Genomic DNA, 18,035 nt, shown 5'->3' with positions numbered 1-18,035 from the left:
GAAAGCTTCCATTTGGATACACAAGATCTGATGATAGGGGAGAGACATCCTCACTAATTTTTTATGAAACAATATTTTGTACAAATACAGAAACAGAAATAATCAGATATACTAGCAAACTGAATCCAGCAACATATAAAAATGTTTATATACCATGACCAAGTAGAATTCTTTCATAAAATGTAATGTTATCTTAATATCAGAAGTTCAATCAAGTTATTACATAATATTACTTCAATAAAGGGAAAAATAATTATTTCAATGGACATAGAAAAACACTTGAAAAATCCAACATCCATTCTTGATAAAACTCTCAACAAACTACCAATAGAAAGGAATTTTTGGAACCTGCTAGAAGTCATCTATGAAAGCCTGCAACTAACATACATAATGGTGAAAGACTGAGTGCTTTACCTGTAAATTTGGAAATGAGGCAAGAATTTTCCATTTGAACACAGTATTTAGCATTGTACTGAGGATATTAACCAAGGAAATTACTCTAAAAAGAAAATAAAATGCTCTATATTGGAAAAGAAGGAAGCACACTGTTTTATTGCACATGATCTAATCTACGTAAAACTGTGTGCACTGATTAACTTGTTTATTAGTCCAAGTAAGTATTTAGTTAATTCTATATATCCTCGTTATTTTGAAGCCACATAGTGTAGAAATGAATGCTTTATTGCATTTCTTTTCTTTCCTCTGCCCGGTTTGGCATATTGTGCTCTGAAAAGACAGGCAGCCGGAAAGAAGATGTCAGAGAAGCAGCCAGAGGGTCTGGCATCCACAGCTGACTAGACCTGTGCAGCCTTCCCTCCCCCGCGCAATAGTGCGGACGACCTCTGCCAGTGGGATGTGAACTCTGCTCTGAGTCTTTCCTGCAAGGAGCAGAGGGCTGCCTCCAGCAATTTACCCGCTTCCTCTTGTAATCTTCCGCTAGTGACAGATGCTTCTGAGACAGCTTGCGAGGGCCAGGGGTCTGCTCTATGGAAAAATCCCTCAGAGTGGAGTGTCCCAGGAGCCTCTGAGCTCCAGGAAGCTAAGGGCTTCTTCTCACCAGAACAGAACGGCGTAACTGTGTTGGTTTCCATGGTGTTTCTGTCAGCCATGAATGCCCCCTCCCCCTCTCCGCCCATCTGTGTGGCCTGTGAGAGTCCATCTTTGGTCAGCTGGATGTGTGAGATATATCTGGAAATAAATCTGCCATGTAATGCTTTTCTTTTTCTTTTTCTTTTTAACAGTGCCTTGACAATAGTCTCCCTTTACATACTTAGCCTAAAAGATCAAGACCGACGTGCCCCAAATCTCCCTCCAAGGTGAGAGTTCAGATCTTGCATTCTTTTGGGAAGAAGGATTCTTGCAAGTCTCTTTTATTAATCATTTCGTTCTCCTCCTCCAGCAATATTACGAGCTCTCAGGAGCCTTTTCTGCCACCCACAGCCTCCTCCTCAGGTAAGGTCTTCACATTCCTCACCCTCAAACCCAGTCTACACTTCGTGTGAATTGTCAACAGAAGAAACCAACCTTTCAGGTTAACCTTGTTACTTCCCTCCTCTGGTTTCAATGCCTTTGCAGTGCCTAATACATCCCTGATGACTACACAGATCTCCTTACAAGTACCTGAAATTACTTTCTGTGAAATTCTGCCATGTCAGGAGACTTATTGCTGCCCCATTTGGGGAATGAAAAAAGTCTTTTCAAGTCCTGTGCAAAGACAATCTGAGAAGAAGGAATTCCACCAGAGGCAATGGTCAGGTAAATGATGTTCAAAAAAGAAAAACAACTAGGGCTTTGAACTGAGGTTTTTTTTCCTTGTCAATATTTACTTGGATAGTCTGTTAATGGTTGCACACTTCTATTTGGGGTGGCAAAATCTTTTAAAATGCAAATATATAAACTAGCAATTAGCTATTATATTGAGTTCCCTGGCCAGGGATGAAATTTTGGTTGATTCAAGTACTTATAATTTTCACCAAGTGAAAGGGTCTCATTTGTCCATTGTCAACAAAGATAGTAATAGTAGCACAAGTGAAGTAATTACGTGCACATGGGTGGATTTTTTGGCTCATTTAGAAGTTAAAAAATGATGTGGTATCTGGGCTCTCTGCCCAAACCAACTAGGGCAAAATGTATGAGACTTAGGAAACTCTAATTTAGAGTTCAGAGTGAGCTTCAAGTCAGTGAAAAACACAAGGCTGACATTCCATTTTCAGAATGTATCCTTCGTCTTCCTCCTAAGGGGAAATACACACACACACACACACACACACACACACACACACACACACGCACGCACACAGATGTTTTTCAAGTAACAGAATTTTTATTTAGAATTTTGTGGAAACTGGGCCAAGGGCTGCAAGAGAAACTCTCTCTCTAAAATTATATATAATTAATGTTTCCAGATTTATACTAATTTACTATTAGAAATCTCCTTGCCTACACAAATATTAATGAATGCCTAAATAATATTGATGATGATGCTAATAATAGCAATATATAGTAGGATGACTTATTGATTAGGATGCTGTCATAATAACAACTCCCAAATAGCAATGGCTTCATGAGGCAAAGATCAACTGTGGATGAAAAGAGGGCTCTTGGTCATCATGTCATTTAGGACTCAACTGATGGAGACTTCATCTCAAGAAATATTTCACATTCTCTGTAGCAGCGGACGATCAAGAAAATTGTGTACTGGATTTTACACTTTCCACTAGGTACAGCACATGTCACTTCTCCTTATACTTTATTGGACAAAGCAGGTCACATTGGTCATGTCTAGTTTAAAAACATATCTAATACATGCCTGGAAAAGATGAATCAGAATATTTGTAAGCAGTCCTACTGACTGACGCATAGAATATGGTCAGTGGTTGAAGTTTTGGGACAACCATGTAATCCCCTCTTCCTTTTGACATTATTCCTTATCCTAGTTGTTCAATAAATAATGTTCACAAATCACCATCATCATCATTAGCATGACATAATTAGGTGTTGCTCTAAGCAAGGGGCTGTTATAAGTAGTTTACATTGAATACATCATTTAATCTTCACAAGACTACAAGATAGCCACTGTTTTTATTCCCATTTATTTTTCCACCAAGGAAGTTGAGACACAGAGACTTCTTCCCCCACTCATAGGAGGCAATATTTACACTGGTTTTCTCATGAAAACAATTTTTGATTGAACTTGGGAACAGATGTATTATACAGAGCAAAACTAAAGCTTCATTTTGAAGAAAGGAATTAGTTTCAGTCATCGTTCTCTCATTTTTTAAAATATGGAAAAATCTAGAACTATTACAAAAATCCCCAAAACCTTCGTCTCTTGTGAAAGCACATGGAATCTTGTGATTGGTAAGCCCTTCTCCTTCCTTGGGAGTCCACAATGGGGATACTTGGTGTCCTTTTCTAAAAGCAGTTCTCTGAAGGGACCATCTCACCTATGAGAGATGTACTGAAAACAATGGATCCTGAACAGGAAGAGGTTATAGAGTGGTCTACTCTTTATATTCAAGGACTTCTTGACTCCTGAGCAAATTCACTTCTGCAGCAACCAGCTGTTCACATCAATGAAATACAGTCATGAGTCTGAGTCATGTAATTACGTTTTGGTCAACAATAAACCACATATATAACGGTAGTCCCATAATGTATAATCGAACTGAAAGTTCCTATCGCCTGGTGACAGCTTAATGATCTTAACCCTGTGTACACATAGGGTAATGTGTGTGTCTGTGTCTTAGTTTTTTTTTTGTTTTTTTTTTTTGAGTTGGAGTCTCACTCTGTTGCCCAGACTGGAGTGCAGTGGCCGCTCCCGGCCACCGCAGCCTCGACCTGCTGGGCTCCGGCGATCCTTCCGCCTCAGCCTTCCAAGTAGCTTAATTACAGGCATGCGCTACCATGCCCGGTTGATTTTTTGATTTATTGTAGAGATGAGGTCTCGCTGCCCAGGTGGGTCTCGAACCCGCGGGCTCAGGCAATCCACTCACCTCAGCCTCCCAAAGGCGCAGGATTACAGGCTGAGCCACCGAACCTGGCTGTGTCTTAGTTTTTAACAAAAAAGTTTTCCAAGTTATAAAAAACAAAAAAGTTAGGAATAGAAAAAAATATAGAATAAATATATAAAGAAAGAACATATTTTGTGTAGCTGTACAATGTTTGTGCTTGGGTCTTAAGCCAAGTGTTATTATGTCAAAAAGTTTTTTATTAGACGTTTATAAAGTTAAAAAATTACAGTAAACTAAGGTTAATTGATTATTGAAGAAAACTTTAAAAAATAAATTTAGTACAGCCTAAGCGCACAGTGTTTTATAAAGTTTACAGTGGTATATAGTAATATTCTAGGCCTTCACATTCACTCACTGACTCGCCCAGAACAACTTCCAGTCCTGCAAGCTCTGTTCATGACAATTGCCTTAGACTGGTATACCGATTTTTACTTTTTATACCTTATTTTTTTCTGTATCCTTTCCATGTTTGGATATGTTTATATACACACATACCACAGTGTTACAATTGTCTACAGTATTCAGCACAGAGGCATGCTATACATATCTGTAGCCTAGGAGCAATAGATTATACCATATCTCTTATGTGTGTAGTAGGTTGCAACATCCAGTTTTGTATAAGTACATTCCATGATGTTCACACAATGATGAAATCACCTAATGACACATTTCCTTGAATATATCCTCGCTGTTAAGTGACGCATAACTGTATTGGGAAGAACTGCCCTTATCATCCCAGATGAAGGTTTGGTGCTCTCTGCGACAATGAGTGTTTGCTTATCCGATGTTTCTATGTCAGTGGAAACTCCTAAAGAACAAGTGACTCCTAAAGATAGAGAATCTGCTTCAAGGTGTCAGGCTGTGTCCACCTAGATAGAACTAGCAACTTCTCTGGCTACAAATGAAATTTAAGTTCTGCTTTACCAGGATCACTGATATACTGGAAAAGTTGTTTCTTCTACTTTCTTTCAACTGGAGAAAAATGAAAAGGATTTACATGTTTGATTTACTTTCGCCATAAGAAAACCTGAGAACTTTTGGAGATTTAGAATCATAGAATCTCGGAGAACAGCCACACCACTGGCAACTTGACTTTTTGACCCTAAGAATCCATTATTAACATACTTTTACAATGATTTGATTGAGAAAATACCTAAGGGGAGAATGTAACCATAAATTCAGTTAAGCTTTTAATTGAATTGCTTTTATTACTCCAACAGTGACATTTGAATAATAGTCCAAATCTATAGGAGAAATGTTGCTTTTCAAGTCCACAGACTCCTTTATGTAATCACCTGGGGTTGGTTCCAAAGGTCCCAAGTCAGAAGAAGCTCTGGTTTATTCCAAATTACCAATTTTACAGTTGATGAAGTGGTGGCACAGGAACTTGCTTAAGATTCCCCAGTCGCGTTACCAGCAAAGTGGAATGAAATCGGGGTCCCCTGTTTCTCTATTCTGGGTTCCATTCCATCCACCATCCTGCCTTCATTTTATTTAGACATGGAGTATGCATGTGCCTTAAGATGCAGACAGTATCCACTCTATGGCTCTAGAAAGTGTTTTCTGCCTCCCCCTGACAAGTTTGTTGTAGCCATTGAGATGTTCCTGATGTGGGTTATTTCTGAGTGTCTGGGAAATGTTCTTCTCTTTTGCTGCTGGTTCACCCTTCCCTCTGTTCAGGGCACCGTATAACTCCAGGACTCCAAATACATTAGAGGAGAAAGCTAGGCAACTATTCTTTTCAACCAGATGTTTCTCAGACATTAAAGAACAATTAAAAATTAAGGAATAAAAATAAAAAAAATTCAAGGGTAAAAAAAACCGTAGAAAAGCTCTCAGTGGGATGCAGAGTAATATCTAACAGTTTACTAAGCCCCAACACACATTTATGAGCCTTCTCCCTGAGGAGTAAGATTACAATCAATAAGTGAAGAGAAATCAGCATTTTTATGACATGCTGAGCTCAAGTCATTATTTTTCTTTTGGGTCTAAGTTGATTGTGTCTGTGTAAAGTGTCTTTCAGAAAGGTTATCTCTTCTCCTCCCATCCTCTCACATCTAATAAAAGGCTTGGGTAAGACTTATCAGGAAGTAGAAAGTGAGTATTTTGGAATATTGAGCTTCTACTGTAAGGGACCAACTGAATGTGATGGTCTGGATTTTCTTTTCTTTATTTCAATAGTTTTGGGGGTACAAATAGTTTTTGGTTACATGATTGCATTGTGTAGTGGCAAAGAAGTCTGGGCTTTAAGTGTACTCACCATCTACACCTGTGCACAATGTACCCAATAGGTGATTTTTCCTCCCTCTACCCCTTCCTTCTCCCCCCTGAGTTTCCAGTGTCCATTATACCATTCTCTATGCCTTTGCATATCCTTACTTTAACTCCCACTTACAAGTGGGAACACGCTGTGTTTAGTTTTCTGTTCCTGAGTTAGTTCACTTAGGATGATGTTCTCCGATTCCATCCAAGTTGCTGCAAAAGACATTATTTCATTCCCTTTTTTTTTTGAGTCAGAGTCTCACTCTGCTATTTCATTCTTCTTGATAGCTGAATAATATTTTATAGTGTATATACACCACATTTTCATTATGATGGACTAGATTTTAATCTATGGAACCAAAAAGATTTAAGAGTTAGAAATTAAAAAGTAAACAGAGACAGTTAGAAGTTAAAAAGTAAACAGTTTATGGGGAAAAACATTTGTGGAACTCTATAGATTATAAGAGAGTTGGCGAAGATTTAAAAAATATGACAAAGCAAAAAGACATTTGCAATTCATGTTCATTTGGAGACTAGAACCCTGAGAAAAGTGAATGGCCAAAAGAAAAGGTCCCCTGTATTAAAGGATTCAGCTATTGATTAGTGGAGCTCCTTGACTTCTTCATGGCACGAGTCTGGTTCAATTAGGGAAAGAGAAAGAGAACCAAGATGCTGTTTTGGACTCAGCCATCAACACAGTTTTACAAGTAGTGCAATGCACCTAGCATGACAGGGATATGCTTTGGTTGGACACCATCTTAAATCACTACTCTCCAAAAGTTTCTAATTTAGGTTTTGGAAGGTCTTATCCATCAATTATGAAGTATATCTCCAAGTTTTCAATGAAAGCCACTGGGAATGTACTATATTAAATGTAAAGTGAATATTACTGGAAGGCATTTGTAAAATGAGAGCTATCCCTGTATGACTACAGCAGGATTTGTGGCTTTCTAAAAACCAGCCTTTCTGAATCCGATAGTCTTGCTTCAGAGAAGTGAAAAATTGGAGATGTTTTGTAGGAGATTTAAAATTTATATTCTGACTTTAAAAAAGTATTTCTATAATTCTGATCTGCAAGATTATCTCTCCTTAACCTCACCTTTTTTATTACTGTTTTAAAAAAAATCTTATCCCATCAGATACTCAATCCTATTCTTAGGGTTCTGTGTCTCCAGAACTTGAAAATACATTTCTGTGGAAGTAAGACAAATCTGGAGTTCTATTGCCAAAATTTATAATGAGCTCTTTTCCTGAAAATTCAGCAGGCAAGTCGAACAAAAGGTAGAAGAAAAAAACAGACAGGATAAAGTCCTGGTTTCCACTTCTCTTTATGCCTCATTTGCCTTGTAAATTTACAACCTTCTGAGGAAGCAGTCTTAAGCAAAACTAATAATAGGAGACATGTGTTTGAAAATTATTATTAGAATAGCAAGAATCCAAGAAATCTGGAGGCCTTTTTGGCAGGATATATATTTACATATAAAGCGAAATAAGTATTCAATTTTCTAGAAAATCTTCATATATCAAGATCCATTTCTTCTTAACGGAAAGCATCCTGTTGGGCAGGGTGCACAGGAGATTTGCCCTACCTTCAAGTTCTGCTTCACTTGCATTTGTGAATAAGGCAAAGAAAGGATCCCAGCTTCGCACATTCTTGCCACCCATCTGCACCCATCCCCAGGGAATTTTCCCTTTGAGTGTGTAAGAGGGATCTAAGGTCATACCACTCTGAATGCACATGCCCTTGTTTGAGTGTATAAGAGGAAATATTTGTCTAGAGGTTAAACAATTGACCTTCCATCTTCTTTTTCTCCCTCTTTCTCTGGCTCTCTTCCTTCCACCTTTCCACAAGTATTTAATGAGCATCCACAGTGAGCTCAGCCTTGCCCTCTCTGGGGTTCCAACAGTGAACAAGATGTAGTCTTCAAGGAGCTCACCGTCAGGTGAGCGAACAAATAAACCAGCACTTCTGCTGGGCAAGAAGAGTGATTACTAAGGTGGAGATACTTAGGAGTGATTGGTCCCAAGTCACATGTCACTTATTTCCAGGATAGCGAAAGTGTGGACTCTGGAATCAGAGGGTTTGAATTGGAATCCCACCTCTGTTCCTTACCCACGAGGTGACCCCTTAGTGCCTCAGTTAGCTTATCTGTCAAAAGGGGATAACATCCCTCTTAGACTGTTGTAAGTCACTCAGAACAATGTTCAATGAATAGTAGGTGTGATTATCATTATTATCCTTTAGTGCAAAAATATTAAGTCCCATAGAATTTCCTCTAACATTTCACATTCGAGTTATAAAGCACTCAGGAAAGAATACTCAGTTTATTTATGTGTTGCTTATTTTCAGAGACCCAAACTCTATTTGCGTGAAGAAGGTTAATATTTCATTATTTTACCATAGAGATCGTAGTCTTGCTCTTATTTTTCCTCAATTTCATCTGCTCTCTTCATTGCCCTTGAGCCTATTTTCTATTTTAGCAAGGTCTGTTAAGCAGCAGAGAGGTCACAGAAGTAGGCAGGGTGGAAAACCAATAGGGACAAATTGACACCTGACACTAGGCCTACGTGGACTCAACTCTAAGGGGATCTATTCTAATAATCAATTCCATTTCTTTGCTTTCCCCTGGGATCTCTAGGAATAGTTCAGAAATCAGATTCTAGACATCCATGTTATTGTGTCTTTCTCCTTCCTCCAAATGTTATATTTTAATGACTTTCTTTTCACTCAGGAAAAGAAATATGACTAATGAGTGTGTCCCTGCTACTTGGCAACAGCATATGAGCCAGGTTGGGTGGGGTGGAGCCGCTGCTTTCAAGGGCTGATATATTCACTCAAGAGGTAATATCAGGATCACAAGGGATCAGCAAGAAGGTAGATGCTGGCTCAATAAAAGGGAAAACTGGTATTTAGCACTGCCAGCAGAGCAGTGGGCTGCCACAGGGGTTATTGAGTACCCTGCCACTGGAGATATCAAGCAGGGATTCTCTGATGACTTATTTCTTTTTATTTTTTAACATTAGCATGCATAATCCTGAAAAAGCAGCACAAAGATACATAGAAAATAACCCGGATCATTTAAATCTAATGATTTCAATTTACAACATTACTAATTTACAAACCAGATAAGAAATAAAGCTACTATTAGCTTGTCATTGATCAAAGAAAAATGGTTTCCACAGTATGAACAAGACATTATGCCAGGAGTTACAGAGAATTCAAGGACTATTAATAGAAGGTTCCTATTCTGGAATTGTCAAGAAAGGGCAAAAACATGTGAAAAGTTAAATAATAATACAGAGATAATATGCTCTTAAGTATTGTCACAGATAAATCACTGACTGATGACCACATAGATGGTTCAGTAAGAAATCCTATGGCTCTTAAGAAAGAGGGAGCTGTGAACTAGTTGCAGGACCTAATTGGAGGTGGTGTCTTAGTCATCTTGGGCTGTCATAACAGAATACCACTGACTGGATGGCTTAAACAACAGACATTTATTTTCTCACAGTTCTGGAGGCTAGAAGTCCAAGATTAAAGTCAGCATGTCTGGTTTATACTGAGGCCTCTCAGATGGTTACTTTCTTGCTGCATCCTCATGGGATCTTTTCTCTGTGTACACATGCCCCTGGTATCTCCCTGTGTGTCCTAATCTCCTGCTCTCATAAGAACACCAGTCAGATTGAACTAGGGCTCACCTAACAGCCTCATTTTACCTTAATCATCTCTTTAAAGGCCCTGTCTTCAAACACAATTACATTCTGAGGTACTGGAGTATAGGACTTCAACATGTTTTTGGTAGTGACAGGGGGTGGGAGAAAGACCCAATTCACCCCATAACAGATGGCCTCTTGGAGAAGGGAGAGAATAAACCAAATCTGTAAGAAATGGGATAGGAATTGAATTGGTAAAAGGTAAGAGAGAGAAAAGGCAGGGAAACATTCAAATCACAGAGACAAACAAGGGCACATATGAGGTTTCCTCTCTTCTCCTGAACAAGCCTTCAAGACTGACAGACTTTTTCCTTCTTCAGAATACAAAAGCAAATCATTCCTGGGTAGAGATGCAGATGCGTTCACCAGCTCTGACTGGGGGAGTGACTGTAAGTTGATATTTAAGTGATACTATTCTTTGGCTTTGAGGGCCCAGACAGAGTAACAAGTTTTAAAAGCATTGCAGGGGTGAGGGACAGAGACAAAGGCTGCAGCCTGCCTGTCACATTTCGCTAAGGGGTTATATTTTATAACTGCTTTCAGCCAAGCCATTAATGAGGTGTTAGAAATGATCATTCACTACCAGACAAGTTGTGGTTGATCACCATGGCTTTTAATAATTTATTTGAACTTCCTGCACTCCTTTTCTGTTCTGACTATATTTTTAGTTTGTTTTCTGTTTTCTAAAACAGATTGCATTTCACGTCGCATCTCCATTTTCAATAAATTTTGATTTAGTAGGACTTCCACGGTCCAGACATTCTTTTGGATGTTATGAGGGCTGTTTATTGGAGCCTGGATTTTTATGAGTTTTTAAAAAACTTACTATACCAAAAAAAAAAAAAGTTTTCCCTTCTTCTCCTCCTCCTTTTTCCATTTGAATGCAAATGGAATCTATTTATCTAAGAAACTCTGATTTCACATTCTGTAATTTGGGGACTATGCTGAAATACAATACTCTTTTCCATTGCAGAAGAGTTTACTTTCTTTTCTCTCTTCTCAATTCAGGGATTGATACTACCATCAGTTCTATTCAGATTATGGAAATCCAGCAAATAATAGACCATCAGTATTGCAGTAGAAGCCTCCGGTGCGGGTGGGTAAGCTTCCCTATTATGTCCTGGTTGTTTCTGGAACGTACTCTGGGCTTTGGGTTTTTGAGACTGCAATGAAAGCTAAAGCCACATGGCAAAATCAATGTGTACTTACATTTCTCCTTAAGTGAAAACACATTTGTCACATGGTGGAAGAGGGAATCATAAAATGATTGGTATTAGCAAATGCAAATAAACCCCAGCCCCAGTGATTCCAGTTTCTGGGTTTAATGGACGAGTCCAAAGCAAGGACTCTGTGAGCAGTTCTGTGACTGACTCTCTGAGGACACATACCAGAGGCACAGAGCTGCCAGTTAATTTTATAGACAAGAAAGATATTGTTACGGATGGCTCCAAGTTATGAGTGAGCTGGTGTCTGTATATGAGAAGAACCCCCCCCAACTGAAATCTATTTATTAAAAAGTGTGTATTTCTTCTTACATGTTTAAATTTTCAATTACCTTCAAAGTACTCTCCATTTGATGCAATACACCTATCGAGAGTCTTTTTACACTGCCCAAAACAGTTTTTGAACTTATCAATTTTGATGCCTTTTAGTACTTCTGCCATTTTTTGTTTCACCTTTTCCACACTGACAAAAACCTTTCCCTTTGAGGACTTCCTTCATCCAGGGAAACAAAAAAAAGTCGCTGGGGGCAAGATCAGGTGAACAGGGAGGGTGGGACATGGGTGTCATGCCACCTTTGGTCAAAAACTGCTGAACCCTCAGCGCAGTATGGACAGGTGCGCTCATAAATCACACTGAAAGAATCTAAAACAAAAAAAACAAAAAAACAAAAACCCACTGAAACCAAATGCAACCTCTCACAACAACCTTAGTTGGTCCATTAAAGCCACAAGGTTCCTAGAACACTCACCTAGTGGAAGAAGCCTGTATTACTAGGGGCCTGCCCCTAAAAGATAACTCCTCTTTTTGTGGACCCCCTCTCGCATTTTAATAACAAGGGATATCATTATTTTAATTGCTGGAAAATATATAGCTTATCTTAACTTTTTCGGTGAGGAGGAGGGAAAAAAGAAAACAAAACAAAGAGACATTGCAGAAGTTGTCAGCAACATCTATCTCCGGTGAAGGCCATATCACTTGTATTGAGGTAATGAGGTAGCTAGAAGTAGAGAGTGCAGGCTGTTTCAGCAAGTACAGTTTGCAAAGTTGTAGACTTTAAGAATAGGGAGTTGGCTGGGCATGGTGGCTCATGCTTGTAATCCCAGGACTTTGGGAGGCTGAAATGGGAGGATGACTTGAGACCAGGAGTTTGAGACCAGCCTGAGCAACACAGCAAGACCCTGTCACTATAAAATAATTTTTTTAAAAAGGTATTTGTGTGTGGTGGCACATACCTAAGGTCCCAGCTACAGTACTTGGTAGGCTGAGGGGGGAGGATTGTTTGATCCCAGGAGCTCAAGGTTGCAGTGAGTTATGAGCCACTGCAGTCCAGCTTGGGAGCCTGGGTGACAAAGAAGAAACAAAAGGAGTTATTTTTCTTAGTTTAATAACTACTTATTGAATGCCTGCTAGGTTAAAGGTCTGTATTTTGAACTGGTATCACAAATCCTTTGGGTTTTCCCTCTTATTTCTTTCTCAACCTGCTCTAACTTGGGCTTTAAATTGATGGCCCTGAGTTATAAAGCATGCATGGTGCTTTATGATTTGTTCATGACCTCTGTAATCATTATCTTGTTTAATTCTCACAAGATTCCTAGGAGGTTGGTATATGGCGTCCCCACTTTGTAAAGTTTTAGTGAGCTTGAAAAAGTTTGCCTAAGTTCACCCATCTAATAAGTATCAGTGACAGATATTAACTGATGGATGGCATAATGGAGAGTCAGATGATTCAAGTTCAAACCCTAGAATTTTGACAAGATGTTTATTCTCGCTGCATAAATGTTTCTCATCTGTCAGATGGGGATACTATCAACTGAGTTGGGTTCCTTGAAGCATGCAGAGATACTGGGAGGCACATAATAGGAAATGAATTCCATTTATCTAAGCTTCCCCAGTTGAACAAAGTACTCCTGACCCAATGTGGACGTTTCCATTTTTAAAAATACACCCATTCACTAAAATAACACTGTTCTCAACTTGGTATGCAAGTAGCGCTCTTTATTTTTATTTCAGCTTGATTGAGGTATAATTGACCAGTAAAAATTGTATATGTTCAGGGCGTATAATGTAATGTTTTGATATACCGAGACATTGCAAAATGCCAGATCTTTCCATTTCCTTTGTTTTTGCTTTTACGTTTTTAACAATTTGGTTTAGTAGTATTTAAAGAGAATCTAAAATGACTGGATCTTTTCCCCATTTGTCTGATTTTAAGTTGTTTTTCCATGTAATTCAAGGGATGCTCAGGTCATAAGGAGAACTTGTATTAGATACAATGTGCCTTCTTCGTTACAGTATGAATCCATGGAAGTTCCCTTTTGTTCAAGCCTCTCTTTTACTGGAGAAGGGGGGAATCTATGTAAAATTTTCTCCATTACTAAATAGTAATTAGAATTATAATAATTTTAGTAGATTTAAGTTCTAAAAGTACATGATATTTCTTTCTAATGTTGCTTAAAAAGGAGTGACTTATGATAGAAAACTAGTACTTACTATTTTTAGGGAAGTTGTTTGAGGCCTTTTCCTCCTCATCTGTCTTCAGAAATCTGTATCTCCTTAAAAGGGTCTGAAGTCATTTCATGTGTACATTTGACTTTCCACTATGTTTTCTAAAAAATTATAAATCTTCGTGGTATATTTTATACTAAGACCTGAGAGAGATCTGAAACTTGACAGGTATATTTCTGAAAAATATAAAACTATACCGGGTTGAACTCAATTTTCTATATTTCTTATAACATTTGACAGTTGACATAGTATATAACGAGTGGCAAAAAGCCTTTTGAGGACTTCCTGCATATTTTGATTTGTGGTTTTATTTTTTTCTATAATTAGGCCTGGAAATTACAATTACAATATTCCTGTTAATAAGCACACACCCACCAATGTCAAATTCTCCCTGGAAATAAAGTAAGTGCGTGGCTGTACTTTATTAGGAGGTAGGAGACAAAAAGCTATCAGTCCATGTTAATAATGGTGGGTTGAGAGGTGGGCCAGCTGCAGGAGGGGCTTTCAAGATGAGGACTGGGATCCAGGCTTCCTTGAGGGACCAGAGGGTCTCTAAACTGTTCACTTATGCCTGTGAAGTGCAAGTAACTTTGATTTGATGCTCACAAGCCGAATACTTTCCCCGTGTCACTTTGCATTAAGATGAGAACAAGAGTAATAATATGGTGCCCAGATGGGGCCTGCACATTTGGTGAGCTCTTGGTAGCCGTGCTAACACAGGCACAGCCCCCTTTTCCCCAAAAGGGGAAAAATAGGAACCAGAGTTTGGAGTTAGGCAAATCAGTGTTCAAGGGTTCTGTCACTTACTTATTCTGTGAACTTGGAGAGGCCACTTACCCTTTCTGAGCTGCCATTTCTTCACCTGTCAAATGAGTATTATATTATAGCATAGCATGTAGAGCTGTGGTGGGAATTATTGTAAATAATGGTGAAATTAATAACTACCATTTGCTAAGCACAGACTATATGCCAGACACTGTACACTTTCATACTGGATCATATAATTTCCACAACAGCTCTCCCAGTATTTTTTTTCTAATTTATATTTTTCAGATGGGGACATTTGGGTTTAGAGCTTCAGGACACATCAAAAAAAGTGTCCTGAAACTCACAGCTAGTCAGTGGTGAAGCTGGGCTTCAGAGCCAACCCATCCTTGGAACCATCTCTGTCCTGCCTCCCAGGGGGAGATGAGCTATGTAAAGACATTGCCCTTTCCTGACAAACAGTAGGCACACAATAAATGGTAGCTTTTGTTATGACTACCTTTCCTTCAAAAATCACAAAACTCAAATTTAACTGATTCCTGTAAGATATTTTAAATGATTACGGTACTTTAAAGTCTTCTACCCACTTCACTAAAAAATTAAGCAATGAGCTACTTTCTATGAAGAGAAAAGATTTTATTTTGTCTCTTGTTTTTAGTCTCTCCCCTCCATATTCCCTCTCTTTTCTCCTTCCTTTTCTCCTGCTCTTTCCCTGTCTCTCTCCTTCTCTTTCTCCCTCTTCTTCCCCACCTCTGTTATTCCTCCTCCTCCAGTGGCCACATACCCCTGTTTCCTCCTCCACTTTACTCAGGTTTCATATTCCTTTTCTCATCAATTTCGCTTCCATGAAGAACTAACGACACTCAACCCAACTGCTTGCCTTGGAAAAGCTTGTTTCAAACAGCTAGTATTTTATGACTCAGAGGCTATCATATTTCAAGGCAGAGCAAAAGCTAAATGTATTACTCTTCAGCACTCCTTAAGTAATCTGGAATGATATTTTCTTATTCATTTCCAGCTTTTTAAGAAGGAAATAAATATGCTATATTCCCGGAAGTGGCAGAAGATCACCTTGAGTTACTAAATCAGGGCTTTTAGTTTGCAAGCCATTTTTCTAATAAGGGTGATTTAAAAATAACACGTATTATACTCAACTGAGACTGTAGGTTGTCCCCACTTGTGCAAAAGAATTATTTCCAAGGCAGATGATCTCATCTCCTTGATGATGATTAATGGGCCAACCTCCAGAGAAGAAGAACCATCCTTTCTTGCAGGATTTCCATTCTGATAACTTTAAAAGCTGGTGATTTCTAATGGGGCTCACCCAAAATCCCTACCTGTATTTATTTGCCTTGCTATTTCGAGGACTATCTACTCAGATCAGGAGTTTGCAAAATCTAAAATCTTGAAAGTTTCAAATAAGTGCAAATCCAGCATCAGTGAACATAGAAGGAATCTCTCCAAAATTATCTGAAAAATCTATGGAGATAAGAAGTTCTGCTGTGAGATGATTTAAGTCATGAGATTAGGTTTTAGAAACCACCACAAGCTATTTCAGTAGTCATCTGAGATTGGGTTTCTTTTTATAATAATGAGTTGTGAGCTAGCCTATTGGCATCAGTGAGCTTTATATAATACAATGCCTATTGTGAACTTTGAATGGATTTCCAAGTTACATTCCCATTAGTCCCTCTCCTTATCAAAGTGTATGTTGCCTTGTAGAAGCTGGTCACTGCTTTTCCATTTACCCTTTCTTTCCTTTGTCTCTTAAAGCACAACAGAGCCATTGATAGTCTTCCAGTGCAAATTCAGCCTTGGAAATATATGTTTCCATAGTAAAAGGGAAGCCAAAGGGATCCAAAGCCATAGACAAGTCTCCCAGGAGATGACACAGGTAATGTTTTCTGGCTCCTTGGCATTCTGTCCCGGTTCCCTAGAAGTGTGTTTGTGACCCCTGTTCCCTACTAAGAGAGGGGTGTATTGAGCCAAATGCCAGTGACTCCTCTTGCTGGCCGGCGCTGGGGACAGGGCTTACTTGGCTCAGCATCTTCCTTGTGTCCTTACGAAGCTGAGACTGTTCTAGAGACACCTGTCAAAGCTGTTATCACAGATACCTCTCCTAGTGTCATCGAGGAAATGCTTTCCCAGCCTGTACTCTTTCCAACTGAGTATCAGATGTGGTTATGAAATGGATCTCTCTTTCATTCATTATTTAGGGCTATCAGCACATTTGGAGTCTCCCCGTGGCCCCATTCTCTGACAGCGCATACCACTTCCGTGTCGCTGCCCCGGTAAGCTGGCTTTTTTCCTTTTTCTTTCCAGTGAGAAAGAAATGGACCAATACACAAATAAACCACTTTAATACGGCTACTTTTTACATTAATCTTTCTCTCTTTCCTCCTGTTCTGACAGGATCTAGCTGACTGTTCAACTGATCCTTATTTTGCTGGGATATTCTTCACAGATTACTTTTTTTACTTCTATCGACGCTGTGCCTAATTTATTCAAGTTTGGGGACATTATCAAAGAAAAATGCTCAGAAATACAGTTAACGGAAACATCCTCTGGCATCTTCTTTTCTGTAAAACATTCACATTTATCGCTGAAGGACTTTTTCAGACTTTTGCTTCCAATGGTTTTGAGTCATTAATGAGGAGAATAAACTGTTTGCTGAAACTTGAAATTATGTGGTGTTTGATTTTATCATGACTATGGAGAAAATGTTTCCTGGAGTAAATAGTACTGTTGGACCTGAAAATACTGCTTTGGCATTCAGAAAGTTGTGAGGTCAAAATAAGCAGGTCTAGCTCTTCTTTGTCTTCGTGTATTTTAAAGAAAACAAACAAACAAACAAAAGTCCATATCAGCTTGGACCCACTAAACATAAGACTTTTGAGAATGTGTGACATGGTTGCAGTGGTGGGTATCTGATCCTGAGCTCACAGCTAGCAAGCTATTGTGTGTGTGTGTGTGTGTGTGTGTGTGTGTGTGTGTGTGTGTGTGTATACTGTGTACACACACACACACTGGAGTACAGATGTAGCTTGCTAATAAAATGGGTTCAAGAAAAATAGTTGCAACTCTGCTTTGGAATGTTTGATGGACACAAAACTTTCTTTGTGGCTAGGGTATGCTCCCTTTTGAAGATGGAAACTCCTATGCCCCACGGCCCACTGAACTGATTCAAACTAGCCCATCCTAAGCCTGCTTACCCTGCCTGGCCAGTTCCTTCCCTCCAATACCACAACAAAAGCTCTTGTCCACAGTTTCTCCCCCTCCCCCTGCCTCCTGAATGACCCCAGTGCTTCCCTGTGTGGCCTTCCTGAGGCCCTGCGTGCCCCCTTGTCTTGGAAACTGTGAGTAACAAAAGAGCTTTTCAGCGATAATCGTCTTCTGATCTGTTGGTCTTTCTATACCTTAAATTTTTTATGAACATGTTATATTTTAGAACATGGAAGTTCAAGCCACTCTCACGCTAGTTCCAGGTAACCGGGATGCTGAGTGCCTGGCTTTCCCTTATCTTACTGTTGGTTTCTGAGTCAATTAAGATAA

General features: G+C 39.1%; 1 protein-coding gene across 1 annotated transcript in view; it reads left to right on the top strand.

The window, feature by feature from the left end:
• Positions 1–17,166, top strand: part of MYRFL (myelin regulatory factor-like) — a 144,666-nt gene extending 127,500 nt beyond the window's left edge. Inside the window, exons 19-27 of the mRNA XM_008066631.1 lie at positions 1,242–1,316; positions 1,400–1,452; positions 1,576–1,755; positions 10,310–10,378; positions 10,998–11,085; positions 14,046–14,120; positions 16,257–16,377; positions 16,700–16,774; positions 16,896–17,166. Coding sequence (XP_008064822.1) covers positions 1,242–1,316; positions 1,400–1,452; positions 1,576–1,755; positions 10,310–10,378; positions 10,998–11,085; positions 14,046–14,120; positions 16,257–16,377; positions 16,700–16,774; positions 16,896–16,982 — 823 coding nt within the window. The 3' untranslated portion in view covers positions 16,983–17,166. The remainder of the gene's footprint in view (positions 1–1,241; positions 1,317–1,399; positions 1,453–1,575; positions 1,756–10,309; positions 10,379–10,997; positions 11,086–14,045; positions 14,121–16,256; positions 16,378–16,699; positions 16,775–16,895) is intronic.
• The last annotated feature ends 869 nt before the right edge of the window (positions 17,167–18,035 follow it).

This window comes from Carlito syrichta, unplaced genomic scaffold (genome assembly GCF_000164805.1).
Source record: "Carlito syrichta isolate Samal-C Ts95f unplaced genomic scaffold, Tarsius_syrichta-2.0.1 Scaffold309041, whole genome shotgun sequence".
NCBI classification, from domain to species: Eukaryota; Metazoa; Chordata; class Mammalia; order Primates; family Tarsiidae; genus Carlito; species Carlito syrichta.
Note: the sequence above shows the minus strand (reverse complement) of the source record. Positions and strands in the feature narration are given on the sequence as shown.